This window comes from Euprymna scolopes, chromosome 23 (assembly GCF_053919585.1).
Source record: "Euprymna scolopes isolate OS-2025 chromosome 23, ASM5391958v1, whole genome shotgun sequence".
NCBI lineage: Eukaryota > Metazoa > Mollusca > Cephalopoda > Sepiida > Sepiolidae > Euprymna > Euprymna scolopes.
In genome coordinates this window covers 18,855,341-18,875,051 of record NC_136504.1, presented here as the reverse complement: position 1 = coordinate 18,875,051, position 19,711 = coordinate 18,855,341, and the positions used below count along the sequence as shown (strand labels likewise).

The window sequence follows — 19,711 nt, the reverse complement described above, 5'->3', positions numbered from 1 at the left end:
GTAGATTGCAGCAAAAGTGAGATATCTACTGGAGCGGTAGAATGATCTATTTTTCTGGCAACCTTGGCAACGGATTTGATGTATGTGCTCCATTTCAGATCAGAAGCAAGGGTCAGACCCAGAAGCGTGTCAAAACATGGAGTTTCCCCAAGATGAGTCATTCATTTCAATTGAAGCCAGATGGGGGTCAGAGCCTTGTTGATGCAAAGAGAGAAGCCTTGTTTCAGATGCATTAAAATTAACCAGCCACCTCCACCTCCATTGCATCAGGTGTTCAAGATTAAGAGATTAATTTCATTTCAAGATGATGTTACATTTGTAAGGATTTTTCAGTTGTTCAAAGACTGCATTTCACATTGTGAAAATTGGCTTCCAGACTAATAAGCACACAAGGCGTCTCATTTCTAACAAATTTGAATGGTCATAATTTGGTGGCTAATGATATCATTGTTTATGTTTTGAAAAGATCTATGTGCCAACATTAAATGTGTTCTTAGATATAATAAAAATAAAACTTTCATTTGAAATACCTACTATTATAATTTTTAATGAAATTCTTTTGATTATAATTCTTAACTGATTACACAACATAGACAAGTACTTCAATTTAATCATCTACTCCAATGAATTAGAGAAATGTCCTCAGCCTTACAATGCAAATTAACTTTCTAGATTGTACTGCAAGAGAAAAGGGTTTACAATTATTTACAAATATTTTTTTCCAACGTCAGAAAGATGTGACAAGGGTCAGAAAGTGGGATTGAAGAGCCAGCATCCCAGAATAAGAGACCTCTAGTCTGAAAAAAAAAAAAAAAAAAAATTCCTGGGCAGCCCTATCAGCATTCCTCAGCAGGGGCATATCAAGTAACTAGTAATAAACGAACCCTCTTTCAAGAGAGAAGGCAAAGCTTGGGAGGGTGAACCTCCTAGAATTGCACAGGACCAGTAACATACCGCAGTTGGTAATGTTTCACATTAACAACCAGCAATGAACACATGATACGATCACGTTTATCATTTGCAAAAATGAGTTTCTTAATCTCAGATATTAAACTCTACCCTAATCAATATCTACATAAGCAGAAAGCAAAGTCTATAACTATCATCTAGTTCAAAGGTTTCAAGGCAGATACAGACGAACCAATATACCTTTGAAATACTTCAATTAAGAGTTTGTAAACAATGAGGAAAGGAAAAATATAAGCATGCTCAATAATGATTTCTCCAATAAAAAATTAAAAACGTTTTAAAAGTCTGTCTACATTAATGTAATCAGCAAATATACGCGCCCTCCAGATGAAAATATAGAATGCTTTTGGCACATAATGTATTACGATTACACATGATTTACGCATGCATACACATTCCAGCTGACCGTCCGGCATTGCTTCAGTCATAAGATACACTTAAATATGATCACATATTTATTATTATAGAGACAATTCTACTGAACCTAACATGATAGTGAGATCCAAACTAAAAAAAAAAAAAACATGACTTGAGTGGCATCAGGTAGAATCGAAACCAAAACATACACCTTTCTATCCATATTCCTTAGCCTCTGAGCCATCTATATATATATATATATATAGAAACATTCACCTGCCATTCGTTTTTTAAAAGATGGAAACGGTTGATTGGCAAAGACAAAATTCAAGAAGGCATATTTATATATATGTAAGCATATATATATATATATATATATATATATATATATATATGCTTACATATATATAAATATGCCTTCTTGAATTTTGTCTTTGCCAATCAACCGTTTCCATCTTTTAAAAAACGAATGACAGGTGAATGTTTATATATATATATATATATATATATATATATATATATATATATATATATATATATATACATATAAATTCACCTGCCATCACATTTTTTAAAAGATGGAATCACCCGATCGAAGACAAGATTATATATATATATATATATATTTATTTAAAAACTGTTAATCACTTTATTGCAGATTAGTAAAATATCAATATTTCACAAAAATGAAAATTGTATCATCAAATGACTGTTTCAAGGTTAGTTATTTCCCAAAATTTTATTCAAATTCATGCGGTATTCATGAAGTGATGACATTTTATTTATTATTAATTTATACTGTCCATCGTTATTGCAAGTCTTTTAAAATTCCAAAAAGGGGGCGATTAACGGTTATTGAAAAGGAAAGGATTGTTGCTGGACTCGCAGAATGATTGTTCATCAATGATTTAGCTATGGAGCTGGAAAGGGATCCAAGAACTTTGGCTTTATTTATGAACAACCCCAACACCAAATCCTGAAAGGATAAAGGCACCAGGAGAAACCTTTCACATTGTGATATTCGGAAAAATTTATAGGGAAGCACCAGTGTTTTCATTTTTGCAAGAGCTGAAATCGCTCCAAGATCCAGACAGGCTCGATGTAATGTGTTGAATGAGATGGCAAGGAACATCAAAACTATTCCAAGGCCTGCATTGAGTAAACAACATAGGGAAAAATGAAAGGCTTGGGCACAGAATTACATGAAAATGGATTTCCAACGTGTCCAGATGAGACCCGTGCTACTTTTGACGGTCCGGATGGATGGATCAAAGTTTGGAACTCCAACCTCTTACAGAGCTCATCACCAACGAGGAGGTGGAGTCATTTTGTGTGGGAATCATCAGGGATAAGTTCCAGAGGGTGTACAACTTACCAGCAATGCATACACGTCCTTTTTGGATAAGCATTTGTCATCATGACTAGATGACCTACCATTGTCACGTCGCTTTCAGATGATTTTTATGCATGACAATGCACCATCCCATTCTGCTAGGGCGACTGCAGCCTTCCTTGAATCTATGGGCTTCTTTGGAGAAACTCTCATGACCTGACCACTGTGTTCTCCAGACCTTTACCCTATTGAATATCTCTGGTCAATATTAAAAGAGGAGTTTATGAGGGAGGAGAGCAATTTACTTCAAAAGATACTTTGTGGCAAACATAGTTGATATTGCTAGAGCCATAACTCCTTTTTGAGATCAAATAATTCACTTCCCCGGGGGGGGGGGGGAGATTGTTTTAAGTTATTTAAAAAATGGTGGATATGTCAATAAATAATTTATTTGAGGCTTAGCACCTAGGATGTGCTTTTTCTCATTATTCTTTGACAAAAAATATAAAAAATAAAGTTTGCATGATAAGACATTGTATTTTTGCCCTAAAACAACATTTTAAGGGGCCTGCAATAAAGCAATGGACAGTGGAAATTCCACGATAAAGAATAAAATGTCATAACTTCATGAATATCGTATGAATTTGAATAACATTTTTGGAAATAACTAGTTGTTTGATTATATAATTTTCATTTTGTTGTGACGTATATATAGTGAAATATTGATATTTTACTAATTTGCAATAAAGCGATTGACCTAGTTTATATTTGACAAACTCAGTATTTTTATCTCATTTATTTGACAAGCAAATTAACCTTTGATTTGAATAAACTTATTGCCTCCGTTCTCTCTGGAGAGACAATAGATACCCTCTGTAAGGGTAACTGCGCGTGTAATTGTGAAATAAGAATTGAACAATTCCTTCTGAATCGGCATTGCTTAATTCCAGTGGCAAAGAGAAGTTTAGGACGATCAGAAACAATTCCAAGGTAAATGCAGAGCACATACAGCAGCTAATATTCCCAGTCACCCATTTAGTATTGATCAGTCTCCATGTTGCTTAACTTTGGTGATCTGACGGGAACTGGTGTGTTGATATGATTATGTCGTATTATGCTGTTTGAATAAACATTTCTAGTTCAATTATCCCCACAGACTTTTAGAGATTTTAGAGGTGCTTCTTAACTAAAATGGTTAAATTTTTTTTTTACTCTTATTTCACTAAAAATAAGGCATATGGCAATTTAAACAAAGGACTTATTTGGAACCAAATCTACAAGGACATTATGTAGGGAGTTGAGCAGCAAGATTTCTGTTCACATTACATTTGAACTTCTGTATGTCAGTACAGTTAGGAAAGCAGGAAATCATGAGGAAATTCCAAAGTCTAGTAGTCAGAAAATAGAAACTATTAGGGTAGGTTTTCCGGCATCTAGAGATCTCTACAGTAAAGAAAGATTTTGCAGCTCGTTAGGTTAGTAAGGGGATGTGTGTTAGTTCTTGCAGGTGACATTTCTATAAAAGTTAAACTGGATTTTAAAAACTAATAATTTCCTTAATAGTCTTAAACAACAATCTATAATATAAATCTCACCTGTCTGTTTAAATGTATGCATGTATGTATGTCTGTATCTTTGAATATTTGCCTAAAACTTTTGATAGAGGCGACAGACTTTCATGAGAGTGGTATCGTTTTGAAGCTAAACCCTTTGGACAACAAATATCGAAAAATTGGCTAAAAACATTAATTCCTACACCCTCAACAAGGCACTTTTCTACAGGGAGGCCGCTTTTTTCACTGATATTTTTTAAAGTCATCCCCTCTTTTTGATTGACTAGCCTTAATTTAAACCATCATCACTTCCGGTTTGGCGATGGACGCAACAAACACGTCACAATTTTTTTTTTTCACTTTTTTTTTCTCCTTCATGGTACGGGTTCGAGCCTGCCTACCTACTACCACTTTTTTTTTTTTTTTTTTTTTTTTTTTTTTGCTCAACACACACCTACAAACACCCGGGCAATGCCGGGTACCCAAACTAGTATAATATAAGAATAACACCCATGTTGCTGTAGATTAACCACTTACAATACAGACAGTTTCTAGGTCAAATAATTCAGACTATTTGCTAAATTATCATCATTTCCACTTAATAGTCTTTATTTTTCTTGGTCAGGCCTCAGACATTTTCCGCTAGACTGCAATCCCAATTAATAACTTTGGCAATCTTCAGGATCAATTCTCTTTAAATTCTATTATCAGAACTTCTTGTTGATGGTTTGAATCCAAGTTTTCATGTGTCATCTCTACTTTTTCCCATGATCTGTATTTTTTTTATCCAAGAATTATTCTTCTCAGCATGGTTGACTGAACATAACCTTTGAACATCAGGAGTTCATCAAACTGGTAAAATCAACTTCGCCTGCAAGATATCAGAGCTCATGTGGCAGATCTGATATAATTGTTCCGTCATTGCGTTGAAGATGGGAGACTAAGAACTGGATATCACTCACTACCATCCACCATCACATGCCTAACACAGCTGCTACATACCCCCCACCTGCTAGTGAAAAAGGAATGAGTTTGTGATATTCGAACTCGCAAGAGTTTGCAGAAATCAGGGAAATCTATTTTCTCATTTGAAATTTAAAAATCAAATTAAACAGTCCATGTTTAAAGCACATGTACGGATATTGGTTTCCAACAGCCTAAAAGTAGTTATACCAACTCTGGATTAAAATAAAAGAATCTCATGTGGCTACATATTACTGAATTTTTGAGACGAGGATTAGTTATTCGTATTATTTGGATTCTTCAAACTACCGTTTTCATCTTGAGTGTTATTTTCATAATATTTTCATCAATGTAACCTCCAACCTTCTTCAGGTGTAACTTGGCGAATTCGGGAATGTTTGTTGAACTTTGGAATCTAGACAGAATTTCAAACAGAACCCTTTATTTCATGGGGGTAGCATGCTCTTGTTCCATCAGCCATTACTGGATAGAGGTTCTAAGTACTTTGCAATTGTAATTTTTGGCCACCCACACTAAGAATTGAACCTTCAATCTTCAGAAGAATACCAGTTTTACAATTGATTTTTTCAAGTACTCAAATCACTGCAGCACATGTCCTTGCGGAAATAAATATAGGGTTCCATTCAAAATTCTGTTCAGATTCCAAAGCACAACAAATATTCCAGAGTTATAAGATACACATGAAGAAGCTCGGAGGTTACATTGACCAAAATGTGAAAAATGACACAAGATGAAAACAGTGGTCCAAAGAATACAAATAATACGAGTGCTTACAGGTGTTTAACACCGACAAATGTGGATTTGAAATGTAAGAATAACTAATAATACAGAACTGATACTATCATTTTCCAGTGCAATTGCGAACCAAATGAATGAAATTTTAAATTTTAAAGTTTCTAAAAAAAATTTTTTTTTAATTACTTACCTTTCCTTTGACATCCAATATATAAATAGCTGAGGAGGACATGGTTCCACCTTGTCAAACCTGAAAATAAAACACAAATCATTTTATCAATTGACACAAATCATAATCAATATTTCAATCCATAAACAAAATATATAATTAATTGGGTCATAATCAATGAAACAAATATCCATATTAATTTTTCGATCAAGTTTGTCATTATATTTGTTTGTGTACTAACTAGCACAGACATTGCTCGACTAATTGTCACCAAACTTGGTTAAAATATTGGCCATACTCTAACTTAGTACTGATTTCATTTTCAGATATCAAGGTCAAGGTTACATATATGGGAACAGAGTTCTACACACAAACACAAACGGATGACCTTAAGGCAAACAATTATTGCCCTTTAACTCTGGCAATATCATGTTTGGCCACAAGGGGGCGATACAGTACTTCACTTCCGGTTTGTATCATTCTTTCTCTTTCTTCGTTGGACATTAAAGAGTGCAGATGTGACAAACGTTCTCTAGTCTGGTGAATGCCAGTCTGCCCCGGACCTCGCCGTCAACCTCTCATCAAAGACTATAAATGCAAGTAACATAGCTTATAATCTCTCACTGAACTCTTACTATCATTTATTTTGTATCCGCTGAAAATAAATTGACTTTGTTTTTTTATTGTATATCGGCATACTTTGTGTCTTCATTACTTGGCATAGGAGGCCAAGCGACAAATAACTTTGGTCTCCTACTTAAATAGAGAATGGGATCGCCAACCACAATAACAGGTTACCCCATCCTCTACAAGAGTGGGTTATTAACGATTTCTTCAGTATTAACCTAAATATTCCACTGTTGGCTTGTTATTGTGGTTGGTGATCTCATTCTCTATTTGTTAAGTAGAAGATCAATGATATTTGTTGTTTGGCCTTCTATGCCAAGTAATGAAGACACGATATATGCTGATATACAATAAAAACCAAAATAAATGATAATAAGAGTTCAATGAGAGATTATAAGTAACGTTACTTGTATTTATAATTTTTGATGAGAGGTTGACGACAAGGTCAGGGGCAGACTGGAGTTCGCCTGACTGGAGAACGTTTGTCACATCTACTCTCTTTGATGTCCAACAAAGAAAGAGAAAGAATGTTACAAACTTTAGCAGAGTTAAAGGGCGATAATCGTGTTTGCCTTAAGGTCATCCGTTTGTTTTTGTGTGTAGAACTCAGTTCCCATACATAAAAAGGTGAAAGTCACACTTTTGGTTATAACTTCAGTTCTTCATCATAAATAGTTTCATTGTTTTGTTTTTCGGTATATTGATCTGTTTCAAGTTATTTTATGCTGAATCCAATAATTTTGGAAAAAAAAGATTTTATGCTTCAAGGTCTTCATATTTTCAAATATTTATTCATCGAATTTGGTTTGGTTGTTTTGTGGCATATCAACCCTTTTTCGAGTTTAATCATTTTGACAAAAGTTTTTATATTACAAATTCTTTATATCTTCAAATAGTATTTGGTCTGATTGTTTTGTAGAGGAAAACCAGGAGCTCTTCATCATATAAACTCGCTACTTGGACCATATTGTAGCCAATGAAGTCCCATTATCTTATTATTATCCAATTAAACTTGAAAAGTTTAAAATCATGATTGAAATTTTTATAGAATTTCAACTCTGATTTCTTCACAATTTTATGGATCAGATGTTCTTCTATAACCGTAACCACCCTGCAACATTGTAACCTCATCAGATAATCTTAAAGTTATCAACATTTTCATGGTATACCAGGAATACATCATATTATATTGAGTAATGTGCAGATAAAATTTTGGCCTATCCTTATGTTGTCAGACCTAAGTATTCACAGGAAACTGATATTTTTACTGTAACATCCATTCTTTCTTATTACTCTATTACATATGTCACTTTTCTAATCAACTGTCTTAATTTTTTTTACAAACTAATATTTTCCAATAAAGTGGCAACTATTTTATTTTAATACATTTTTAGTAATGTCCACAGCTTTGGAATTATCAAGTGAAAGTTTTCTTAAATAAAATCTAAAGAATTCAATCAAAAAAAAAAAAAAAAAAATTAAAGTGACAAAAATTTATTTTTTATTTTATTTTATTTTTTTAGATATTTTTCCCTTTTTTTTAATTGAACTATTTAAATTTTGTTTATCCACAAAAAATAGAAACAAAACATAGAAGCATGCACATTCTCTTAGAAAAACATTTTTAGTAAAAAGATAAACATTTGTTCTTTTGTAAATTGTGCTTCAAAATGTTCTGTATATCTTAATATTTATATTCTTGTTTGTTTTTTTTAAATCATTTTTTTAAAAGAAATTTTTATGTATTTTTTTGTTGTTTAAGTTAGAAAAAAACTAGCAACGACTCTATGTTCCTAGTAATGTCACCTTATTCTATCTCAAAGCACCCTTCTTGGAGCATCATATGTTTTTACCAATGCCCCTTACAATGTATTAAAACAGAATTAACGTATTAATGAAAATATCAGTTGGTTATTTTCATACCTAAGTTTGAAATCTTTGCACTTTCAGCAGGGATTTTAGCTTTGGTAAAAAAAAAGGGGGGGGGGGGCTTAATTATGTTGCAGGTAACAGGCTGCGGAAAAGGAACATATCTATCTTGAGTTTAGACCATCAAAGAAATTGGCTGGCTGTTTATTAAAAAAATATGAAAAAGATAATTGTAATGTAATGAACACGCAAGCAGAAAAACCTTTTTCCAAAGCTTTGTTCAACTGAATTTTACAATGACAAATGCGGCGAGTGACCATGAATGTATGTTAATAAAATAAACAAAAGGAAGTATTCAAATAAGAAAATAAAGGAAAAGTAAAGGGCAAGATCACATGATACGATATATGCAAATAAAGAGGAAGTAACCTTAATGAGAAAGTTATTACAAGAAAATTATAACAAGAAAAAAAATGAAAGGGAGAAAATAAAAAAGGAAAAGGAAAAAAAAGGAAAAAAAGGAAAAAAAGGAAAAGGAAAAAAAGGAAAAGGATAAAAAGACAAAAAAGGGGAAACAAAGGAAAAAAAAGGAAAAGGAAAAAAAAGGAAAAGGAAAAAAAAGGAAAAGGAAAAAAAAGGAAAAGGAAAAAAAAGGAATAGGAAAAATAAGGAAAAGGAAAAATAAGGAAAAGGAAAAATAAGGAAAAGGAAAAATAAGGAATAGGAAAAATAAGGAAAAGGAAAAATAAGGAAAAGGAAAAATAAGGAAAAGGAAAAATAAGGAAAAGGAAAAATAAGGAATAGGAAAAATAAGGAATAGGAAAAATAAGGAATAGGAAAAATAAGGAAAAGGAAAAATAAGGAAAAGGAAAAATAAGGAAAAGGAAAAAAAAGGAAAAGGAAAAAAAAGGAAAAGGAAAAAAAAGGAAAAGGAAAATAAGGAAAAGGAAAAAAAGGAAAAGGAAAAAAAAGGAAAAGGAAAAAAAAGGAAAAGGAAAAAAAAGGAAAAGGAAAAAAAAGGAAAAGGAAAAAAAAGGAAAAAAAAGGAAAAGGAAAAAAAAGGAAAAAAAGGAAAAGGAAAAAAAGGAAAAGGAAAAAAAGGAAAAGGAAAAAAAGGAAAAGGAAAAAAAAGGAAAAGGAAAAAAAAGGAAAAAAAAGGAAAAGGAAAAAAAAGGAAAAAAAGGAAAAGGAAAATAAGGAAAAGGAAAAAAAGGAAAAGGAAAAAAAGGAAAAGGAAAAAAAAGGAAAAGGAAAAAAAAAGGAAAAGGAAAAAAAAGGAAAAGGAAAAAAAAGGAAAAAAAAGGAAAAGGAAAAAAAAGGAAAAGGAAAAAAAAGGAAAAGGAAAAGGAAAAAAAGGAAAAGGAAAAAAAGGAAAAGAAAAAAAGGAAAAGAAAAAAAGGAAAAGAAAAAAAGGAAAAGAAAAAAAGGAAAAGAAAAAAAGGAAAAAAGAAAAAAGGAAAAAAGAAAAAAAGGAAAAAAGAAAAAAAGGAAAAAAGAAAAAAAGGAAAAAAGAAAAAAAGGAAAAAAGAAAAAAAGGAAAAAAGGAAAAAAAGGAAAAAAGGAAAAAAGGAAAAAAGAAAAAAAAGGAAAAAAAGGAAAAAAGGAAAAAAAGGAAAAAAAAGGAAAAAAAGGAAAAAAAGGAAAAAAAGGAAAAAAAAGGAAAAAAGGAAAAAAAGGAAAAAAGAGAAAAGACAAGGGAAAAGAGAAAAGACAAGGGAAAAGAGAAAAGACAAGGGAAAAGAGAAAAGACAAGGGAAAAGAGAAAAGACAAGGGAAAAGAGAAAAGACAAGGGAAAAGAGAAAAGACAAGGGAAAAGAGAAAAGACAAGGGAAAAGAGAAAAGACAAGGGAAAAGAGAAAAGACAAGGGAAAAGAGAAAAGACAAGGGAAAAGAGAAAAGACAAGGGAAAAGAGAAAAGACAAGGGAAAAGAGAAAAGACAAGGGAAAAGAGAAAAGACAAGGGAAAAGAGAAAAGACAAGGGAAAAGAGAAAAGACAAGGGAAAAGAGAAAAGACAAGGGAAAAGAGAAAAGGGAAGGGAAAAGAGAAAAGGGAAGGGAAAAGAGAAAAGGGAAGGGAAAAGAGAAAGGAGGGGAAAAGAGAAAGGAGGGGAAAAGAGAAAGGAGGGGAAAAGAGAAAGGAGGGGAAAAGAGAAAGGAGGGGAAAAGAGAAAGGAGGGGAAAAGAGAAAGGAGGGGAAAAGAGAAAGGAGGGGAAAAGAGAAAGGAGGGGAAAAGAAAAGTGAGGGGAAAAGAAAAGTGAGGGGAAAAGAAAAGTGAGGGGAAAAGAAAAGTGAGGGGAAAAGAAAAGTGAGGGGGAAAAGAAAAGTGAGGGGGAAAAGAAAAGTGAGGGGGAAAAGAAAAGTGAGGGGAAAAGAAAAAGTGAGGGGGAAAAGAAAAAGTGAGGGGAAAAGAAAAAGTGAGGGGAAAAGAAAAAGTGAGGGGAAAAGAAAAAGTGAGGGGAAAAGAAAAGTGAAAGAAAAAGTGAGGGGAAAAGAAAAGTGAAAGAAAAAGAGAGGAAAAGAAAAGTGAAAGAAAAAGAGAGGAAAAGAAAAGTGAAAGAAAAAGAGATGAAAAGAAAAGTGAAAGAAAAAGAGGAAAAGAAAAGTGAAAGAAAAAGAGGAAAAGAAAAGTGAAAGAAAAAGAGGAAAAGAAAAGTGAAAGAAAAAGAGGAAAAGAAAAGTGAAAGAAAAAGAGAGGAAAAGAAAAGTGAAAGAAAAAGAGAGGAAAAGAAAAGTGAAAGAAAAAGAGAGGAAAAGAAAAGAGGAAAAAGAGAGGAAAAGAAAAGTGAAAGAAAAAGAGAGGAAAAGAAAAGTGAAAGAAAAAGAGAGGAAAAGAAAAGTGAAAGAAAAAGAGAGGAAAAGAAAAGTGAAAGAAAAAGAGAGGAAAAGAAAAGTGAAAGAAAAAGAGAGGAAAAGAAAAGTGAAAGAAAAAGAGAGGAAAAGAAAAGTGAAAGAAAAAGAGAGGAAAAGAAAAGTGAAAGAAAAAGAGAGGAAAAGAAAAGTGAAAGAAAAAGAGAGGAAAAGAAAAGTGAAAGAAAAAGAGAGGAAAAGAAAAGTGAAAGAAAAAGAGAGGAAAAGAAAAGTGAAAGAAAAAGAGAGGAAAAGAAAAGTGAAAGAAAAAGAGAGGAAAAGAAAAGTGAAAGAAAAAGAGAGGAAAAGAAAAGTGAAAGAAAAAGAGAGGAAAAGAAAAGTGAAAGAAAAAGAGAGGAAAAGAAAAGTGAAAGAAAAAGAGAGGAAAAGAAAAGTGAAAGAAAAAGAGAGGAAAAGAAAAGTGAAAGAAAAAGAGAGGAAAAGAAAAGTGAAAGAAAAAGAGAGGAAAAGAAAAGTGAAAGAAAAAGAGAGGAAAAGAAAAGTGAAAGAAAAAGAGAGGAAAAGAAAAGTGAAAGAAAAAGAGAGGAAAAGAAAAGTGAAAGAAAAAGAGAGGAAAAGAAAAGTGAAAGAAAAAGAGAGGAAAAGAAAAGTGAAAGAAAAAGAGAGGAAAAGAAAAGTGAAAGAAAAAGAGAGGAAAAGAAAAGTGAAAGAAAAAGAGAGGAAAAGAAAAGTGAAAGAAAAAGAGAGGAAAAGAAAAGTGAAAGAAAAAGAAAAAAGGAGAAAAAGAAAAGAGGAAAAGTGAAAAGGAAACAAAAGAAAAGAGAAAAAAAAAAGGAAAATAAAGGAAAAATAAAAAACAATGAAACAGAAAAATGATCAACAAATAAAAAAATATTTCTTTAAAAGCATTTCAGATAATTTTTTCCAATATAACTTAATCATCAATTGCATGTAAACATTATTTTCAAAAAGACATTTGTATAATCCAATCAATAAAATCTTTCCTAAAGCTTCTTTATTTTCTAAATTGAATACTTAGTAAGGAGATAAAAGCGATGACGATAATAGTTATAAAAAGGATACAAAAAGGATGAGATTTACTTTAGAAGGTTTGCAAGCTGACACTAAATGATGGTATCGAACCGAATAAATGGTATCTTAATCACATCACACTGTGCATGACTGACAATGGGCAGGAAAGATGAAGTAAGCGCACAATAAAAAATAAAAACTTCTTGCAGATAAAGCTTTTAAATCAGAAATGAAGAGGAAGAGACATTTGAACTAAACAATTTTTTAAATAAAATATTTCATGTGATAAATACAGATTTCTTAAAACTTATATATATATGCAATAACAATGATGTGAACCAACCACATTGCAGAGTTGTCTTCTAAGTCCATAGAATTGCCAATTCAATTTTATGGAACACAGCCAAAGTTTTAAAATAGTGTGGGTCTGTGTGCTTTGTAATAAGCCTCCATTAGTCAAGGTCGACCATGGATGAAGCATTCTTAGTCTAGTTCCTGACTGTTTGCTTGGCTAGAGTAGAACTGTTTGTGGCTGAAGAGAGCTATGTGGAAGTGCCACTCTCCTGCTTTCAGATGTTGTTGCAGGGTTATTTTCCATCTTGACAATTATCTGCAATGCTCATCTAAGACTGAATGTTGATGCCAATCGCCTTCATGTCTCCCCTCACATCTTTGTATCCGAGTAGGGGGTATCAAGTGAACCTTCTCCTAGATGCCAACTTATATAGGATGTTTTTTGGAATGTGTTCACGCTCCACACAAGAAGAGGCCAAATATGCTGAGAAGGTTTGTGCAGAAGAGGATCTCTAAAGAGTGGAACAATAAAAGTGCTGCCCTAAAGAAAACACTACAGCTTTATTTTAAAACTTTTATTGAAAAAAATCAATTTAGGTAACTTGATTATGTTGTAGAGCTGACATCTATTCAATGTAGCCGCCTTCAGCCTCAATCACCGCCTCGATACGGGTCCGGAACTGAAAGTATGCCTTTTCAACCAGCACCAGTAGGGGCTCAGTGGATGGTGGCCATCAGGTTGGCTTTGGTGCTGTGGGAGGTCGTATTGGTGATGTTCTCGACGTATGACCAAATAAAATAGTCCAGCGGGTTCAGGTCAGGGGAGGAGGAGGGCCAGTGAGAGAAGGGTACAAAATCGTAGCACTTTGTCTGAAGCCAAGCTTGAGTTTTTTGGGGCGTGTGGGCCAGCACAGAGTCCTTCTGCCACACCCAGGGTCTGCTAGTGGCTACTTAATTGCACCAGGAGATTACCACACTCTCCAGTACATCCAGGTACACTTTGGTATTGACTTTCAACCAGACTTCGAAGATGTGAGGTGGCATGATGTGGCCCTCACTTGAACCACACCAAAGACCATAACCGTGGCCAGAAACTTTGTTTTCATCACCCTGGACACGTCCCTGTTATTCGTGGCAATCCAGTGAAACATTTTGAAGATACTAGCAATGGTGCTGTTGTCATAACTTGGATCGGAAGATAGCATGAGTTGTACAGCGGCGCATCTCCAATCTTGCTCATTGAACATTGTGTAACTTTCAGACATGATAGTAGGATCCTGGGATTTGTACACAACTGGCCAACTAGTAGATGGTCTGCAACAAAAAAATGAAAGTGCTTTTCATCAAACAGAAATGGAATCATGTCATCTTTTCAAGAGCACCAATTTTATCGTTCCATCCAGTATGTTGGACACCTTATCCTGTCAAGACATGCCAAGGATGCAATTGAGACTACACATATGTAAGGTGCCGACTCATTGCTCTTGTCTGGCGTAAATGGTCCATGAATTATTGCTGTACAGTAGTGTGCTGATGATGCATGCATTTGTATGCTTATATATAACAAAATTTTGATCTGTTGTTTACACTTTCCCCAGTCAAAGGAAGGCTTGAAGCACAAATTACAAATCATCTTACCCTAAGAAAATAAAATTCAAAAATTTTTCTAGAACCATAACTTCAGTTGTGTAATCTCTATTTTCACACCTTTTTACTATGATTGCTTTGAAACATTTTGGCGTTCTACTTCTTGCGATTGTTAAAAGTTGTTGTCTCAGTATAATGGGACAGGCTTTCCAACTAGAGTAAATGATTGTAGGTTTCCAGTGCAAAAGCTACAGAGATGCAATGTAAAACTTCTTGGATAACTGTAGTATAAAGACCTAGTTATTATTTGGGGAGGGAGGGGATGTTTCTGCTGACGTATCACAAAAGGTAAAAAGCAGTTCAGAAAAAATATCTCATTATCTATGAACACAGATTTTTATTATAGCCATGGTTTCATACAGATGAGGGTCATTCTAAAAGTAAAGCCTCCTTTTTTTTTTTTTAACCAAAAAAGTTGAAGGGCTACAAAAATGGGAGTGGTACCATTAAAACGAGTGACCTTTTGTGCTCCAGAATTTATTTTTCTACATAATCACCACTAATCTCAATGAACTTTTTGTAGCAATAAACAATGGTCATTTGGAGTGTGCTTCATCACACTAGGGTTGTTTCAAAAGTAAAACTTACTATTTTTTTTAACTCGAAAAGTTGAAGAACTAGAAAGACAGGAGTGGTAGCATTAAAATGAGGGACCCTTTTTCTACATAGTCACCACCATTCTCAATGCACTTTTGCAAGGAATTCAATGACGCATCTCTGCTTCTGATGGATGTTCATGACAGGAGTTGCTTTCTTAAGAGTCTCACACTGTTAATATCTGCAACAGAGAGATGAAATTTTCAGGTCATGAATGTTATAACAATGCAATTTGCAATCCCCTCTGATCCATTTAGATGGAATAAAAATAGGAGGTATTACTTTTGGAACACCACTTTTGTGTGTGTATATATTTGTGCATGTATATGTACATATGTGTGCGTGTGTGTATGTATTCAAAATATTAATATTAATATTCACAAATCCAATCCAGAAAAAAAATGCTCAATATTTGAGAGCATCAGCATACAAAAGGATTTACGGGATGAAAATAAAAATTTACAATATTTATTGTTCGGTCATAAAATATGGTTAAATATGATATTTGAATTTATATTTCACATATTATAAAGTCAATTCTCTATTGATTATTTAATATGATATTGTACCCAATATATAGTTATGATTTCAAAAAGAAAAATATGAGTTAGGTGCCATAATTTATAATTGAAACTAAAACTGAAAACAAACTTTATAGTGCTCCAACCTGAGACGTTACCATGTGAGCCATCGTCAGTTGGATAATAAATAGCTAAAAATAAGCTAACATTAATGTACAAATGTGTATATATTTAAACAAGTAGAAAGGCAGTTTTAGTCGACTTATGCTTGTCAAGCTCTCATTTCTTTCAATTCTGACCCCCTAGCAACTACTTTAACTGGGTGAAAACTCATAAAAAAATGGTTCACAGAAAAAATGCAATCGTTTGACCCACCTTGTTGTGCAACTCTGCAACCTTCCACTTCAGAGGAGATACAGTTTGAACAAAAGTGGAAACACACAGACATAGTGAGTTTTGTAAATGAGATAAAGTACCCCACAATATTCACTTTACATTTCATTATAATCTTTTATTTTTAATTGCACAACTTTATCAGTATGTCATCATACAGGGTACAGAGTTTGGAGAGAGATAAAGAAACAATAACCAATACAAAAATTAACAATTTTTTAAGCAGATTTACATTTGTTTACAGCGACACTTTTACTGATTATAATTTTTGTATCTACTCTGTAAACGACCGTTGTATCTAACAACTGACTCAGAGTAATGTCCCCTAAATCAGGTCACTTCTTTTCCTTATAATAAAGGACCAGGCAACTCATACGCATGTGTCTTCTCCTTCAAGCTTACATGCATCCATTTAATTTTTTTTTTTTTTTAATTAATATGAATTATTTATGAAATACTAGCCTGGATGCCCGGCATTGCCCGGATGTTTGGAGGCACATGTTGAGAAAAAAAAAAAAAAAAAAAAAGCGACTGTTGTATCTGACTAATAACTCATCCAGAGTAATGTCCCCTGAATGATGTCACGTCCTTATTTTATAATAAAGGACCAGGCATTCGCCATCTTGGTTGCAACTCCTACACACGCGTCTTGTCCTTGAAGCTTACAAATACAACGATAACATGCATTCATTTAAATTTTTTTTTTAATTGATATAAATTATTCATGAAATATGGTGATGTTTCTCAAAGATTAAATACTATTAAAACTTAATTTGAAGCAGGAAGTCTGTATGATTTTATTTTTCATACATTTTAATTTTATTTAAATTCCCAGTCATTGATTTGCCTATATTTCTTCACTATTCACCTAAAAAAGTAAAAATAAAACAATTAGAAAAGCAGTTCAAGTAAACTACAAATGCCACTTCAAATGTTCGTTAGAAGAAATGAGCACATAATAATATGTAGGTCGTGTTAATCAGCTATGTGAATAGAAAAATAACAAAGTTCTGGTTTGACATAACAATCATCATCATCATATCTATGAATCCGAAGATTCTATTGTTAGCAAATGGTTTCAGATATTTTTTTAGTTAGAATTCTTTCTAAAAAGACATTAGGTACTTACAGAAGGGACCATGTGAAGGTTTCCAACATCCCAAGTGTAAGCGATTTCTTCTTTTTTTTGTGAAATGAACTGGAGTTGGAGCTTAGGATATCCAGGTCATCAGTCCTTGTCATTGACCACTAGACTACTGTCACTTCCCATTGTAATAATGATGTGGAAAACCCGAAACACCACAATAATGATTGCTATTTCTGCCATATAAAAATCCAAGGAGTAACTAAAGACACCAACTTCATCAATCTGATCAGTACATCACAGTAACGACATAGCCGTTTCACCTACTGAAACACAAGCTAATCTCCAATTCCTTTAGCATCTCTATACTGATGGTGCATATGAAGATAAACATGATATAAGTGAATCAATATCATTTAACCAGAAATCTCTCCACAATTTTATTAAAGACCTAGATTTGTCTGTACAAAAGGCAGAGCTTCTGAGACTGTCATTAAAATGGCCTTTTCACGATGATCACAGCGTAGTATTTGTGTTATGTTGTGGTGAGCAATGCCGAGGATCAGAACGACTCATGATTAATTGTGAAAGTATTTAGGTGAAAAAGACATTCAGAAAAATGTTCAAAAGAAAAAAAATGTTAATTAAAATATGTTAAATATTTAACTGGGGAATTTTGGCTCAAGGAAAAATGTTATGAATAGAGAAAAAAAACAAAGATATTTTAGAATTTGGTTTAGTTAACAACGTGCTTTACATGACAAACAAGATTGTCCACTCTGGACGACGTAAAAGATACGTAAGCCAGGAGAAATCAGAATTAGGAGTTAGTCTGTAACAGGAAGTTGAGGAGACAAGTTGGGAGTTAGCTAGCTACTGGGTTAGTTAGTGGACAGGAGCTGTCTCTGTAGTCCGATGGAAGCATCTACAGACTAACTAAGGAAAATGTAGAGAGAAGTTCAAGAGCCGCAAACTCCAAGATGTAGAACATTTGGAAGCAAAGATATGGAAATGATAACTGCATTTTGTTCCATTCAGAAGAAGATTCCTTTCTTTCGTATGCCTACCGGAGAGGAGAGGGAGACAATGTCAAGTATCAAGCAGACAAGGGTGTTATTCATCATTGTTAAAGACTTATTATCTTGTTTGTTACTGTCATGAATATTAGACAATATGCAAGCATCAATTGCAGAAACATGTATACCTTATACACATGGATGACATGCTTAAATGCTTTTAAGTATTTAAAACGATTTTAAACGTCTTTCCATTCAATTCATTACCTTATATTTTATTATTTTTTATCACTCGCCTGAGGACAACTTATGAAGGTTGAAAACATTTGTGAATACGGCAAATTTCTTTTTACACTTGAACAGAATGTTCGGAAACTAGCCCATCAAAAAGAAAAACTGAATTGTAAGAGAAACAAACAAGTTGTCTCTGGTCTTCAATGAAACCTGACATACATAGACACAGTTATATAAACCCAAAATACAACAAAACTGGCATCCACATCACAACTGCTCACCATTGACATACATAAACAACTTTCAGTATTTTTCAAAATGAAAAATAACCTTTGCTATTGTCGTGGTATAGATTCTCGTACGACAACTATGTGAATCCATTCATATAAAACTCAGATGTTGGTCATTAATTCAGGCCTCCTTCTCTAGAATAGAAATTGGCTTATTTTCATACTAATTGCAAACACGTTACATAAAAAAAAATTTTTTTTAAAAGTGTCAGAACTCTTTCTCATCAACACCGCAATTCATACTAACTTCTCTCAATTCACAGGTTTCCTCTAAAACTCATTCTTCTTGTAGCCGCTGTTCCCCTCATATGCAAATTAATGCTACATGCACATAAAGAATCCACAAACTCATGTTTCCTTTTCTTCTTTTTCCTTTTACAAAACAGATGCAATGCTGCTTGTAAGTAGTTTATTCTATTACAGCATTTTTATTTGGTCTTTAAATTTTAAACTACATGCCTCCATGATCATTAAAGATCATCTCGCATCAAATAGTCCTGTGACCAGATCGACACTTCATGGTCTATCTGAAGTCTGTGCACTGCCGCCGATTCACCTTTATTATCCTCTGAGCCAACACTTACATCTACATGAATCAAGTGCCTTAAATCTAAAATATACCGTGGCATTCCATCGACATACAAGTTGTCAGGAGATTGCACTCAAGTAATTACTCCTCTTCCCCATTGCATCGTATATCATGCATTTAGTAGTTTCACTTCAACCTCTTCTATTGAGACTTTTTTTTTTAGATTTCTGGGGTTGTATTTCTTGGGTGTCTCCATTCATAATTAAAAACCGAGCTATGTGGCACTGTGTCCTCTCTGTCTGTCTGAACTTGGGAGCCATGTTATACCAGAATGTGACCTCTTCAGGTGATATCATTTTTCTCTCAGCTATTGCTTTCACCGTCCGATGATGTCACTCGACCATTCCATGTTCTATAAGCTGTGGTGCATTAACTTGTCTTTACATTTTTTTAACATCATTTGGAGATTTTCTGAGCGAAAAACAGCGCCATTGTCTATTATCACCTCTTTACTGAGCCTTGTTAAAAAAAAGCATCACTTTTTCCAATTCCTCTGCAACTGCGGATGCTGACTACATGTAACTCATTACTTCCAGCCTACCACGTTCACAGTACATCATTGACAAGTATGCTCCTTCACAATAGAGTGTTAATATACATGGCTAAT

The 19,711-nt window shown here is 33.4% G+C and overlaps 1 protein-coding gene across 4 annotated transcripts in view; it reads right to left on the bottom strand.

The window, feature by feature from the left end:
• Positions 1–19,711, bottom strand: part of LOC145245790 (AP-1 complex subunit mu-1) — a 100,544-nt gene that overhangs the window by 61,722 nt on the left and 19,111 nt on the right. For 2 of the 4 annotated variants that reach the window (XM_080107434.1, XM_080107432.1), the window contains exon 2: positions 6,122–6,181. In XM_080107434.1, the coding sequence (XP_079963560.1) occupies positions 6,122–6,163 (42 nt within the window). In that variant the 5' untranslated portion in view covers positions 6,164–6,181. Of the gene's footprint in view, positions 1–6,121; positions 6,182–14,968; positions 15,159–19,711 lie in introns of those variants that run through there. The other 2 variants (XM_080107435.1, XM_080107433.1) reach the window with 2 other exon arrangements.